At 30.7% G+C, this 13,933-nt stretch overlaps 1 protein-coding gene across 10 annotated transcripts in view; it reads left to right on the top strand.

The window, feature by feature from the left end:
* The window catches only part of LOC106669293 (golgin subfamily B member 1-like), a 37,702-nt gene that overhangs the window by 12,421 nt on the left and 11,348 nt on the right, over positions 1–13,933 (top strand). For 6 of the 10 annotated variants that reach the window (XM_024227166.1, XM_024227168.1, XM_024227167.1 and 3 more), the window contains 33 exons: positions 63–143; positions 343–438; positions 522–650; positions 727–819; positions 1,520–1,618; positions 1,698–1,787; positions 1,856–1,945; positions 2,028–2,120; positions 2,191–2,280; positions 2,348–2,440; positions 2,516–2,599; positions 2,663–2,773; positions 3,123–3,215; positions 3,286–3,360; positions 3,423–3,515; positions 3,577–3,660; positions 3,722–3,778; positions 3,840–3,938; positions 4,008–4,082; positions 4,153–4,236; positions 4,337–4,405; positions 4,480–4,572; positions 4,635–4,733; positions 4,793–4,885; positions 4,944–5,039; positions 5,103–5,186; positions 5,328–5,387; positions 12,144–12,206; positions 12,278–12,356; positions 12,424–12,472; positions 12,532–12,688; positions 12,755–12,832; positions 12,897–13,016. In XM_024227166.1, coding sequence (XP_024082934.1) covers positions 63–143; positions 343–438; positions 522–650; positions 727–819; positions 1,520–1,618; positions 1,698–1,787; positions 1,856–1,945; positions 2,028–2,120; positions 2,191–2,280; positions 2,348–2,440; positions 2,516–2,599; positions 2,663–2,773; positions 3,123–3,215; positions 3,286–3,360; positions 3,423–3,515; positions 3,577–3,660; positions 3,722–3,778; positions 3,840–3,938; positions 4,008–4,082; positions 4,153–4,236; positions 4,337–4,405; positions 4,480–4,572; positions 4,635–4,733; positions 4,793–4,885; positions 4,944–5,039; positions 5,103–5,186; positions 5,328–5,387; positions 12,144–12,206; positions 12,278–12,356; positions 12,424–12,472; positions 12,532–12,688; positions 12,755–12,832; positions 12,897–13,016 — 2,949 coding nt within the window. The remainder of the gene's footprint in view (positions 1–62; positions 144–342; positions 439–521; positions 651–726; positions 820–1,519; positions 1,619–1,697; positions 1,788–1,855; positions 1,946–2,027; positions 2,121–2,190; positions 2,281–2,347; positions 2,441–2,515; positions 2,600–2,662; positions 2,774–3,122; positions 3,216–3,285; positions 3,361–3,422; positions 3,516–3,576; positions 3,661–3,721; positions 3,779–3,839; positions 3,939–4,007; positions 4,083–4,152; positions 4,237–4,336; positions 4,406–4,479; positions 4,573–4,634; positions 4,734–4,792; positions 4,886–4,943; positions 5,040–5,102; positions 5,187–5,327; positions 5,388–12,143; positions 12,207–12,277; positions 12,357–12,423; positions 12,473–12,531; positions 12,689–12,754; positions 12,833–12,896; positions 13,017–13,933) is intronic. The other 4 variants (XM_014398654.2, XM_024227165.1, XM_014398657.2 and 1 more) reach the window with 4 other exon arrangements.

Below are 13,933 nucleotides of genomic sequence, written 5' to 3'. Positions count from 1 at the left end.
GAAGAAAACATTAAACTATTTAGTTCATAACTCATACTCATAATTTTTACTTGTTATTTCAGTTTAATGATTCGAATTCGCAAGATTTATACCAAAACAAAGAGAATTTACCACCCAGGGAAACAGAAGCCATTACAAATAAGGTTTTTATAACTTTTTTAATTTGGAACGCATCTTTTTCATATTTTAAAAGCTTATAAATGTTAAAAACCTGTAGAAAATTTTGTACTGTCAGCAAGTGTTTTTAAAAAGCTGATCAGTACATAGAAAATTGGTTGCTTTATTAACAGTACAATTAGGAACCATAAAAGTGTTTCAATGTATACACTTTTTGAATTTCAGGAGCTGATGGATGAATCACTACATCATTCCATTTTGGAATTATCAAAAAATGAACACAAAAATATTGAGCATTCAACTGAAATAATAAAATCTGAGGTAAAAATATTTAATTTTTTTTAAATAATGATGATATTTGTTTCTTTACATTGTCTTTCAATTTAAAAAAACATTAATTACAGAATGCTGATATCTCATTGAATCTGTCCATTTTGGAGAAGAGTACAAATAAATCGTTTAACCACGAAGTTTTAGAAAGTATTATGAATAAATCAATGATAAACCAACAATCGACAGAGAAAGATTACAAAGTAACTTTTTTTCTTTTTTTTAACAAGGCATATTGTTATTTATTCTCTTATTTGTATATTTGTACTTTATTAACAGATCCTGGAAGAATCATCACTGTGTTACTCGGTTTTGGAAGACATTAAGAATGAATCCATGAAAGTTGGTCAATCGCCTGAAAAAACATTAGAGGTATGGTGGTCCCCCCCCCCTTAATGAATTACTTTGGTAATGATTGATAACCTTTGAGCTGCCTCGCCTTCCGTTAAAACACAATATTCCTGTTGGTTATTTAGATTTTGATAGTTATATTGTTAACAAAATTTATAGGAAACAAATGTTACGCATAAAAAAAGTTTGCATTCTTTCACAAAATTAGAAAAAATCAACCATTAATTTAAAAAATTAACTGTATATAAATTATTACAATTTCAACAAATTAGGAAAACTAACGATAAATTGAACTTCTTACTTCCGGATAGGTAATCATTAAAATGAAAAATGTATTAAATTAAATGTTTAAAAAAAACTAATATGACATGTTGGACAGGGTAGTTTTGTACCCCAATGATGTTTCTGTCTCACTCTTTCTCTCTTTGAGACTTGATTATGCACTAACACTCAACGGATGGCAACCTGTTCGTTCTTACCTTACAGGTTAGCTTAAAATAAGAACTGGGTAGAGGGGTCAGTTTAAGAAGAAAAAAAAAGCTCTTGGATACAAAACTACTCCAGTGCGAACATTTGAAGGTTAAGAAGATTTGTTTTTTTACTCTAGCATCAGCTAGATGTTTCCTCTGAAATTTGGACAATACTGGATTATAATTATTAATTACTGAGACAAATATTAAACTACATTAATTTTTTCCCTTATATTACTGACATTTTTCAGCCTGAATATTCTGTAGAAACACCGCTTAAAGCAGGTAAAGCAGAAACGAGCATGGATGGATTTATAAAAGACAAACATTTGGCAGAAAATAAATCTGAAGTAAGTTTCTTTCATTTTTAACTATGTTGTAAATAAATGTCGTTTTTATAAATTTAACTATGCATATATTTTTCGTCAGTTATTGGAAGATTCCTCGTTCCATTATTCACTTCTGGAAAGTGATAAGGGATTTGTTGATACTAAGAAAGCAGGAGAATTAAATGTTTTGGTGAGTTTTTAATTGTTATCTGCTATATTGCTTGTAATATTAATATATATTTAATTATTTATATTCAGCCTAAAGCATTGGAGGAAATAGATCGTTCAGTTTTAGAAACAAGTTTGGCTGAATCAATGAAAGTTCAACAATTGGCTGAAAAATCTGAAGTTCGTTTCATTTTTACCACGATAAATATTAATTGTATGATGTTTCCAATGACAACTTTTCTTTTGTTTTTCTTTTTCTTAGCTTTTAGATGATTCCTCATTGCATTACTCACTTCTTGAAAGAAATAAGGATGTCTCTATGGATGCTAAAAAGGCCGATGAGTTATATGTCTCGGTAAATTTTTTTAACTGATTTTGTATAACAAAATAAAAGTACATAAAATAATAAATTTTTATTAATTTAGCAAAACATATTGGAGGAAACATCATTTAATAGTCCAGTTTTAGAAATCAACGAATCCATGAAAGTTGAACAATTAGAAGAAAAATCAGAGGTTTATTATTATATAATATTTGTATTCATTTATTCTCATTTTTAATATGATTTTGTCCTACTATCAGCAATTAGATGAATCCTCATTGCATCACTCAGCTTCAGAAACAAATAATGAAGATTTTGAAGAGACTGAAATGGTTGCTGAATTAAATACTTTGGTGAGCTTTGGATCAAAGTACTGAATAAAGTATAGCATCTTTATTTTATTGTAATTTATTTTTGTAATATTTTAGCAACAGGAAATGTCATTTAATTATCCAGCGTTAGAAATTAATGAATCCATGAAAGTACAAGATTTGTCAAAAGAAAAACTAGAGGTCTATTTATATATAAGTTTGATTTGTTTTTTGTTTTTTTATTAACCTTTATTATATTATTAGATATTTGAGCCCTCAATCATTGGGAACGAGGACACATTAGAGAATCCACTTTTGGAAAGGACCAATGTAGCATCATTAGATGTTCAACAATTGGCAGAAAGCAATTCAAAGGTAATGTTTGTTTTTTGTTTTTATAACTGTATCAGTTGTTTTTATTCATTTCTTGTTAGAATATTTTAACTTGAATTTTGGAATGAATTTCTATAATATTGCTCAGTTTTGGAAAATACTAACAAAAACTGAGGTTAGTTTTGCTTTTAAATATCCATACTATAATTTTGGCCTTATCGGCCATTACAGAAATATTCTCATTCTAGCCACAAGTAGAACTGGTGTTACTTAGTTTTGGTAAAAATTAAAATTTAAAAGCAAACCGCTGAACAATTTGTCTAAATTAAATTAATTTTGTACAATTATTTAATAATTGTGGCATATTTCATCATTTTATTTGAATTTTCAGCCTTTGGAGGATATATCTTTGCCAAACTCCATCGAGGAGAAGGCTAATAATGGCCACATGGAAGTACAGCAATTAACAGAAAAAAAGTCTGAGGTTAGTTTTTTAATTTTTATTTAGACTTGTAATTATATAACATATCATCATGATATTATTTTGATTTTAGCATTTCCCATTTGAAGAATCTTCATTGCATTACTCAACTTTGGAAAGTGCTGCATCTTCCACTAAGGAAAATTCTGTAAATGTCAACATTTAACATTATTTGTTTAATTATTTTAAACTAAAATATGTCCATTTCAGCAGAAGCTTTTGGATGGATCATCATTGCACTGCTCAGTTTTAGAAAGAACTAAAAATGAATCTGTTAATATTGAACCTGTAACAGATTCTGAGGTGAGTTCTCTATTTATCCTTAGATCTTTATGCGATATTATTGTTGAATCTTTCGTTTCAGAAAATAATATTGGATTTCTCTATCGTCGACAGAACTAAGAAAGAACCTGTGGAGGTTCATCATTTGACAACAAAAAATATTGAGGTCTGTTCATTTTTTCCTTCATAAATTATATTTTATTTTATTATGGATGTTTTCATTCTAGCTCTTATTTGATGAATCAACATTAACAGAGGTTGAAAAGTTAATTGAATTTCAAGAGGTGAGTTTTCCAAGTTATCATAAATATTTGCAGCATTTCAATATTCACTGTTTTAATTTAGCAAGGAGTCAAAGATGAAATGTCATTGGATCTTTCTGTCATTGATAAAACTAAGAGTGAACCTATGGACATTCAACAAACAACAGAGATAAATTCTGAGGTATGTTCTCTTGTTTGATCCAATAAAAATAATTGTGTTGTATTAATTTTACATGGGATATTTTAATAGGTGTTCAATGAATCCTCATTGCATTACTCTGTACTGGAAAATATGAAAAACAAGCCAACAAATATTGATTCTCAGGTGCGTTAGACCCAGCTAATTTTGTTTCCTTTTTTTAACTGATCAAAAATTTCATTGCTGAATATTTCAGGATCAGAATTTGGAAGAAACTCCATTGGATCTTTCTACCATGGATAAGGCTAAGATTGAAAATATGGAGAATATAAAATCAGACGTTAGTTATTCTTACATCTTAACCAAGATAGTTATAGATAGATTTATTTTATTTATTTATTTTTTAAATTTCAAAATTATTGTGGAAATATTTGTTTTAGCGACAGCTATTGGATGAATCATCATTGCATTATTCAATGATTGAGCAGTCGGGTGAGAAAAAAATTGAGGTAAATTTTCTTAACTACACGATAATCATTGTTAAACATTACTTATTTGATTTTTCATTTATTCACCAATTTAGAAAAAGCTATTGGATGAATCATTGCATTGTTCAGTTTTTGAAAGAAGTCAAAACGAAACAAATGCTGAACTATTGACAGAATCTGTTCCTGAGGTAAATTTAATAAATTATTCTGTTATTTTTTTGTTTCTAATTAAATGTTTGAATTTTATCAGAAAATCGAGGACACAACATTGGATTTCTCCATCATCAGTATGACTAAGAATGAGGCAATAATGTATGACTATCAACCGTCATCAACAAAGAAATCCATAGTATGTTAATTTTTTTTTTTATCCTGAAATTATTTTTATTCCGCTTTTTGTTTTTTTAGCATAGTACATTAGATGAATCTTCATTGCATTACACAGTGTTGGAAAGAACTAAAAACGAATCCATAACTGAACTATTGGCAGAATTGAATGAGGTTAGTTCCATACAATTTTTGTGTCAACTCATTTTTATGCCATTTATTATTATATTAGGGTCAAAATATAGAAGAAACAACATTGGACCTCTCTGTTGTGGATAGAACAAAACATGAACCCACGGATATTCAACAGACAGAAAAAAAATCAGAGGTAATATTTGTTTTACATTTTTATTTGTTTAAAATGTTATTGTGGAATTATTTTTAATTTTAGACACTAGACGATTCATTACATTACTCAGTTTTGGAAAGTACCAAGAATGAATCTATGATCATTGATCATTCGAATGAATTTGAGGTAAGTTGTTGCGATGGTCGCTTCTTGGTATATATAAATTTAATTCTAATAATTTCATATTCTTCAACATTTACTTTTGAAAGGAAATTGTTTTATTAGAATATATTTATAATCCTTTTTTTTTGTCTTTTGGATTTTCAGAAACTCAATCAGTCATTTGAACTCAATCTAGAAAAGTCTGGTGTAAAAAAAAAGAAAAAGGTTAGTTTTTGAAATTTTTTATAAACATTCTTTATGTGTAACATAAAGGATAATTTCTCATTTGGTTGTCGAAATTAGTTTAAAAATTATTACTCTTCTTGGATTGTTGCCTGCGTTGATTCTTGCAACGTTGTTACTTACAGTTCATCAATCTGTAGTATCAAGCTATTAGAACAGTAATTATCGGTTTACATTTTGTCTTCGATCAAAAGTTTTCATTACAAAAGAGAAAAGTAAGTCATCCCTATAGTTGACATGAATTCACATTTAAAAGAATCAGATCAAAATGTAAGTTTAACTTTTCGTAAATTACACTACTTTTTATGATTTTACTTTTATCACATGTTTCACTTATAATTTAAATTTATATCATTCACATTTTTTATTGCATATTCACATATTTCAAACATTTAGACCAGCTCTGATTTCTTATCTTAAAGTAATGATCAATGACTTCAGGTCATTTATAGTATCAGTTGAGGTATCTAGCAGTCTGATTGAATATAATAGATAAAACAAGTTAAAATAAGTATAGGGTGGTGTTCCAAGTTCCTTGCGACTCCTTTTATATCAATAAGAGAATTAACCGTACCACAAATGTTTAACCAACTTTAAATTTGAGCAAGAAATTTATAATTTGGTCGTCCGATCATTTTTGCCTATGATCATAAACTGCCTTTTTCACAAACATTCCAGAATAATAATTTAAGGCCTTTTTGTAAAAAAGAGTTCTTATTCACATTAAGTTGTTTTCCAACGATCCGGATTTCGAGCCCTTATCTCATTGTCAGGTTGAAGGATTTCTACAACCATATCTCTCGATTGCAAAAGTGAACCCGCCGATACTCCCGTCAACGCCAACGCCGTCGCTCCACTGAGAAGCTGGTTTTTTAATGGTGCTCAATTTGAACGTGTGAAAAGCGGGAATTAAAATACAAGTAAATACTGTAGGAAATTAATTATAAATTAGTGATTAAAGATAAAAGATAAAAAATTAGAATAATACCTTAATATTATTAAATTATTATAAAAATAATAATGATTAAAATAATTAATTTAATTATTTGTACGTTTAATATTATTTATGTACATATTTAAAATGGGAGGTGATGATCAAAATTATTATATTACTAATGCATTTATCTCCATGTTCAATTTTACATTTTTTAAATTCAAATTTCCCAAACCAATCTAGTTCTCTCCCTTTGTTGAAACTATGTAACACTATTGTATTTAAATTTGAATTGAAATTATGTTTTGTTTCTTTTAGATGGTCCTTAAATTCCAAAAATTTGTTCGATTTAAGCAAGTGTTCTTTTATTCTCATTTTTATTTCTCTACCGCTTTGCCCTATATATTCACAATCATTACAATTGAGTTGGTAAACCCTGCCTTTTGCTAAGTTTTCTACCTTGTCTTTAGGTTTTGAGAGGATGTTTTTAAGTGAACCCATACTTCTAAAAGCGATTCTAAAACCTCGTTTAAAATCTTACTAACTTTTCCCGATAATTCACCAATGTATGATAAACAACGGAAACCTAATGATTCATTTATGGTGGGGTGGCTGAGACCTGTTGTTGATTCTTTTAAAGTTAATTTTTTTATTCTTTTAACTAGCAACCTATCAATAAATATTTCTAGATACCCATTGTTTTTGCTAAGTTTTTAATAGTTTCTAATTCTTTTTTATAGTTAGCAGGTGTTAATGGAAGTTTTAACATATGGTCTATGAGCCAAATGAAACCATAAGCCTTTTGGGACCGTGGGTGGGAAGAATCCGCTGGAATCATAGTGTCTGTAGTTGTGGGGTTTCTATATATGTCTATTTCTATTAGGTTGTTTATTATGGGCAATTTTAGGTCTAAAAAGTTCAAACAACCATCTTTGTTAATTTCCAATGTAAAATTTATATTACGATGTAGAGAATTAATTAGTTTTAATATTTCCTGTGTTATAATTCCCACTTTTTGCATGTTCAAATTGAGCGCCATTATAAAACCAGCTTCTCATTGGAACGTTGCGTTGGCAGGGGGATCAGCGGGTTCACTTTTACAATTCATGTTGAGAGATGTGGAACATAGAATCCTTCAACCTGACGATTAGCTAAGGGCTTGAAATCCGGATCATTGGAAAACAACTTAATGTAAGAACTATCTTTTTAAAAAAGGATTGAACACCGCACTCACTCCATCATTCACCATTTCTATGATTTAAGGCTTCCTCATGTTCCAGAACAACACAAGTCTCCTTTAGTTAAAAAAGACCTACAAGCTTTAAATTATAGTTTAAAAGTTGATTATATGGGTTGTTTAGTCGCTACGTACGTTATGTTTTGTTTTTAAGTAATCATCACCAATTAAGGGTTGTTCTTTTAGAAGATAGGAGACAGTAAAGCAGAATATTTTTGGCTACCTCATATACTGGAGTCATTCCAGAACGACACGTCTCCTTGTAGTTAAATAAGACCTACAAGCTTTACATTATTTTTAAAAAGTTGATTATATGGGTTGTTTAGTTGTTACGTATGTTATGTTTTGTTTTTAAGTAATCATCACCAATGAAAGTTTGTTCTTTTGGTAGATTGTAGAAAGAAAAGCAGAATATTTTTTTAAGCAGGAAAACACTAAAATGCACTTTTCAATCATGAAGCCATCATAGGCCTACCAAAAGATATTACTTCAGTATGACGCCTGCTTAACTCTGATGGGTTCCATTGTTGTTAATGTTCTCCACCATTAAGCAAGCTGCTTCTTCTTTTTCATCCTCAGGGTACGCTTATGTAGAAACAACCGTATCCTTTACCAGTGATTTTAAATTTTCTACCTTTCCTTGAGCCATCTGCTAAATTAGGAGAATGTATGATTGGCATTCCCCTTTGGCAAATCACCATATTGGCAAGCTAGACTCCCTACTTTGACTAATTGGAATCCTTGCCGCATTGAAAATTGTTTAAGGTAACCCCCTCCTCTCAAATTTCATGGCTTTTTTAATCTCCTTTGCTGTTTTTTTCAATGTGTACTTCTGCTTTCCTTTCATAAATTTGCTTTCTTTATGCTGCCATTAAGGCTTAGTACATATGGGGCATTGGATTGTGTGACTTGTGCCGAAAACATGGAGCGCTTGGAGAAGAGCAATTTTACAATGGAAATCAAAGAAGTCTTTTGTCTGTGGTAGTATTTTCTTTATTGCCACTGTAAACCATAACGACAAAAGAAGTATTAGGTCCATCCTATTTGAAGAGATAAATTCACAAATAGTATGTTTGTTACTCTACCCAAAATTAAGTGATTATGAACCAAAATTTTTTAAATTATTTTAGAATGTCAATTAATGCTTGGCAATTTTTTGCACTTGATTAAGGGCGATATTCATCAAGACCTCAGTGTGAGGGATTCCAACCCACCTGAAGAAAAATTCGTCATAAAACATTGATAATGTTGACATTGCAGAACAACTTTTAAAAATACATTGGAGAACAAGTTGAAGCAACAGACATTAGTTTAAAAATCTTCAGAACATTGGAATCATCGACTAACGGTCACTAATCACCACACAAAATACCCTTAATAAAATTACCCCTGTAACCACCACCGGGTTCAAGTACTGTGTGATAAGAGCTAACTATTTGGACGACTCCCCTTTTCAAGGCTGACACTAGCACGAATTTCTATACTTGTTGTTTTGAACTTCTTCACAACCATTTATAATTGAATGAGTGACAGACATGAGGAGCTTTCTTTTGCTGGTTTTAGATCCTCCTACGTTAGCTTTGTTGTAAGCCGGGATGCCTCACCTCCAGGTACTTCATGAATTCCTTTGCCTCGATTCCTGATCAGGAATACTATCTTCTTTTTTCCAGTCAAACTTAATTATAGCAGATCAAAATATTAGATTATTGTTTATATAACTCGGAATATGATGACTGATTAGATAAAAATTATTTAAATTAAAACCTCAACCAGTAATTTAATTTTTTGTTTGCTAGATTCAAATATAATTAAAGTTAGTCTTAAACCTAATACGAGCACACTTTTATGCACTTCTTTCATATTTTGACTACTGGCATGCCTTTCACCCATCTAACAAGTTAGCATGTTATTCCAATATAGCACAGTAAGAATGGGGGGGGGGGAATAGCGAGTTAGAAATGTTGGCCATTCCATTAGAGGAAAAGTACCAAACAAAGAATAATTGTGAAGTTTTTCATATCCGATCAATTTTAGTTGTCCTATCCTCACGGTTGTGATCTGACTGATGTGCTTCACCATCATCAGTGGGGAGCTAGGCTAATCTGCAGAAAAAAAAAAAATTGAAAATATACAATAATTTTGGATTTTCTTTTCTTCTATTTTTGTGATAAATTCACAAACAAATGTGCACTTGGGCTTAAGAAATAATTGTATGGATGCTACAAGATATTATGCCATAAGAAAAGTAGAAGAAAGTAAAGGAAAGTTATTCTTGTCATACAGAAAGGCTTAAAGTCAGACAGTTCTCTGTCACAGACGTGGGGTCAAACCATGTTACAATACATTTTTTATACAAATATAAATTAAAAATGCATGGGCTATGCTAAGATTTGAACCCAGGACCACTAGCATCACAATACAAGTTAGATGTCCTAACCACTCAACCACCCAGTCGCCATTATCCTGCTATAATATGTTTTATCTTTATGCTTTTTAGAAGTAAGACAAATCCAGGGGTTATGAATTGAATACACGGCTACATGGTCAATATTATTATTATTATTATTGTACACAAGGGTATTTCAACTATGAGGTTAGAGTGCTGGTGTTTTTGGAAAAAAGCCCACTTGTAAGTAAATGTCGAGTTCGAATGCAGGTCCACAGGATTTGAACCCAGGATCTTTACCTTACAGTGATGAGCACCGTATCAATGCCTAAACAGTTGTAGCCACTGACACCCCTTCATCCCATCTTTGTATTACATTTTTTTTTTTTTTTTTAACGCGTTTTGATGTTTCTTTTCTGGTTTAAAATTGTGATGAGGGGACCGCGGTAGCCGAGTGGTTAGCATGAGAGACTCTCACGCCGCGGTCGTGGGTTCGATTCCCACCGTTGCCCCTGGCCCTTTTTTCCCAATAACCCCCCAAATTTGAACACACATATACGAATTTGTCACATGGCTAATATGCATAGTTCATAACGCAAAAAAAAAAAAAAATTGTGATGAAAAAGTAAAAAAATTCGCCCTGGATATTTTTATGAACAAAAAATTAAACACTACTTATCTAAAGAGATATATGACTTAGTAAAATGATAACATATTTAAAAAAATAAATAAAATACAAAAAAAATTATAGAGGTCTTTCAGTGCCAAACTGTTTCAACTTCCAAAACAAATTATTTTCATGTTATACAACAGTGCAATTATCAATAGAAGTGCTTTACAATGTTGGAAAAACAATTTACAACAAACTACAGTAAAAATCGTTTATAAGAACATCCAAGGGATCGTCTGAACTTGGTTCTTAAGCCCGATAGTTGCCATATCTGGTAATCAATTTTTTTCTGTTTAATTATTGATCAATTTTTTGAAAGTTGAAGGCTCTTTCAGTCATTCCTCTGGAACTACTTTTAGGGGTTGAAATTAGCAATCCTATTTAGTAACAAGTTTGGAACTAAAAAGCGTTTGCGAATTTCAAGCCCTGTTTAATTATCATTGTTTAGGTTTTAAGATGAAAAACAAAAAGATTAATCACAAAAATTTTAACTGAAAAATATTCTGTATTTTTTTTTAATGAATGTAAAAAGCATTTTCTATAATGGTTTATAGAATTTCTTCTCTATAGAAGTTCTTTCACTGTCATTTTCATAGATTCCTCTGCAAAGTTGTCATTACATGTTAAAAATTTATTTACCACATGTATAGCTGAGAACATTTCCTTCAAAGTGGGGCACGAAAATTCGCTTGATTCATCTGTTATGGCATTGTCATCTTCTAAATCATTTTCTTCTGCTTTGACCCCTGCAACAATTTCTTCATCTGTGATGATTCCATGGGTTGTAAGACTCAAGTCTACGTCTTCATATCCTTGAAGAAAACTGTTTTCAATGGGCAAATCTTGAGCCCAGTTTTGAAGTGTTTATTTTCTGCTGTTATTTTCTCATGAAGTTTTTACAAAAGGTTTGTTTTCTCAGAAATTCAATAACTTTAGGTCACTAAAAGCGATATGTTCTTACTAACGATGTTCTTTAACCAGATATTTTATATATTAAGTTGCATTAAAGCTGGCTAGGAACTAGAAATTTCATTCTTATAATCGATATGTTTTTACATCCGGTGTTCATTTAAACGATTTTTACTGTACAAAATGAAAACCAACAGACATGGTTAACGCCTTAACCATTGCGGCTGTTATTCCAGAATACCGTGGCTTTTGAAAGAGACCGTAACAAAGCCTTTAGAGTGAAATAAAATGATAAAATTTAAAAAGACAGTGCACTGTCCTAGTCTTTTTAAACTAGCATCAATACACAATAATGTAAGTTATTGAAAAGAAGGATTTTTTTAAATTGCCAAGAATCCTAGAATTTAAAAAAAAGCCCCTTTTAAAAATATATTTCTTCATCACAATTCTATTAGGAAAAATAAGTGGGGAACTTGGGACCCCATATATATATTACTAAAAATTTTCCCAGACAATTTTTAGTAGGTTTGCTTACAAATTATCAGTTTAGGTTGTTTTTAAATATTAGTAAAAATTGTCTTAAGGGATTTTTTCGTAAATAGGTAACATCCACACCAGTGAAGGATTACAAGTTGCATAAGTCAAAAGAAGAGCAAAATAACCAAGCAAGTGTTTAAATTTGTAATTTAATTTTAATATTTAATACAATTCTAAACAGCATGTTTCCCTCGTATAGTTAAAGAGCAGAAATGTCTTAGGAATAAATATCACAGAGATGGAGCCATTGTTTGAAGTTTCTAATGAAAGCAACAGTGGTTAGTATCCAATAATTGAAATAAATAAATTAAAAAGAAAAAAAACTAATTCTTGCCCTAAATTTAGCTAATCCAGCTGAAAGGTGCACTACAGATTCAAAGCCACTTACCCCTAGGTAATAGAGCTAAAAATAATTGAAGTTAAGAATCTATTGGCATAATTATATTATTGTAGTAGTGAGAAATCGACTTGTGTGATGGAAACTCCTGCTGCTAAACTAAAAGATAAATTGAAAAAAACCGAGGAGTTGAAAAAGCACTTAGAGCAAGAACTTTTGGAATTAGCAGAATTTACAACTTACGAATTGCAGTGCATGAAAAGTGAAAAAATGGTCTGTACTTTTTTAAAACTGTATTATTAGGATTGATAATATTCTAACGAGAGCTTTGTATTTTAGGTGATGTCCGAAATTGAAATATTACAGTTGAAAATGAACACGTTAAATGATAATTATGAGAGGGTAGTAAATGAAAATGTAAGTAAACCTGCTTGGAAAAGTCTGTACAAATGGTTGTTTAATAATAAGAATCACATTTTAGAATAAAATTAAAAAAGAATGCCAATATTACAAAAATAAATACACTGATGAAGAGGTGAAGCGGGAATTAAATGAAAACAGATGGATTAAAAGAGAAGCAGAGCTGAAAAAGAGTCTTGATGTAAGGTTTAATATTTTGTTATTGCTAGTTTTTGTTTTATATGTTTGCCTGGTGGTGTTTGGCAATTGTTGGTTTGTGTTTATTATTGTGGATGATTGCATGAAATGACCAGTTTACAAAAAAAAATTCTTCTGTAACTAGCAGCCTTCTGTGTTAACGAGCAATTTCTAGTTTAGAAAGATGTATATTATTATTATAAACTTACATAAACAAGTAAATAAATAAAGTATAGGGGTTTAAAAAACAAAATATGTACTAGCTTTTACCCGTGACTTCTCCACACTGTTTTCATTTTTTTTTAACTTTTCTAATGCGTTGCAGAGTGTTAGTATGGCTTTCTAATATATGTCTCGTCTCTCAAATTCTTCTCTTCTTCACCTCACTTCAGTCTACACATGGTAAAAATTGTCCATGTGATCCCCTTAGGGATGGAATTTCAAAAATCCTTTCTTAGAGACTATCCTTGTAATTATAGGAATGCACTGTTGAAATTTCATCCTTTTAAATCCAGCAGTTTGGTTTGGGCGTTGTCTGTCAGTCATGGGACTGTTTTATATGTATTGGCAATTATTGATTTGCAATTAAAACCTTAAAAATAGCATAACTTATTGCTGCTCTGATTATGGCTCCATCCTTTCCGTAGTTTTAGAATCAGCCTAGAAATGAGGCCATTGCATGATATGATGAGCATTACTAACACCATCTGTGTTGGAAGAAGGGGCTATCCTTAATTGGCAGCAACACTCCTTACCTTTGCTAGTTCGCCGGAACATGTTCCTTCACGTTGACTCCCTGTCAGAATCAGGATGCGATGTGAAGAAATATAGATTAAATTAAACTAAATTAAATTAATATGATATACATACATTGGACGATAAAGTTAATTTAATTTACATAAGTTGAACAACAAAGTGACC

Source organism: Cimex lectularius, unplaced genomic scaffold (assembly GCF_000648675.2).
Source record: "Cimex lectularius strain Harlan isolate CLEC.00 unplaced genomic scaffold, Clec_2.1 scaffold35, whole genome shotgun sequence".
Taxonomy (NCBI): Eukaryota; Metazoa; Arthropoda; class Insecta; order Hemiptera; family Cimicidae; genus Cimex; species Cimex lectularius.
This window is presented reverse-complemented; position numbering and strand designations above follow the sequence as displayed.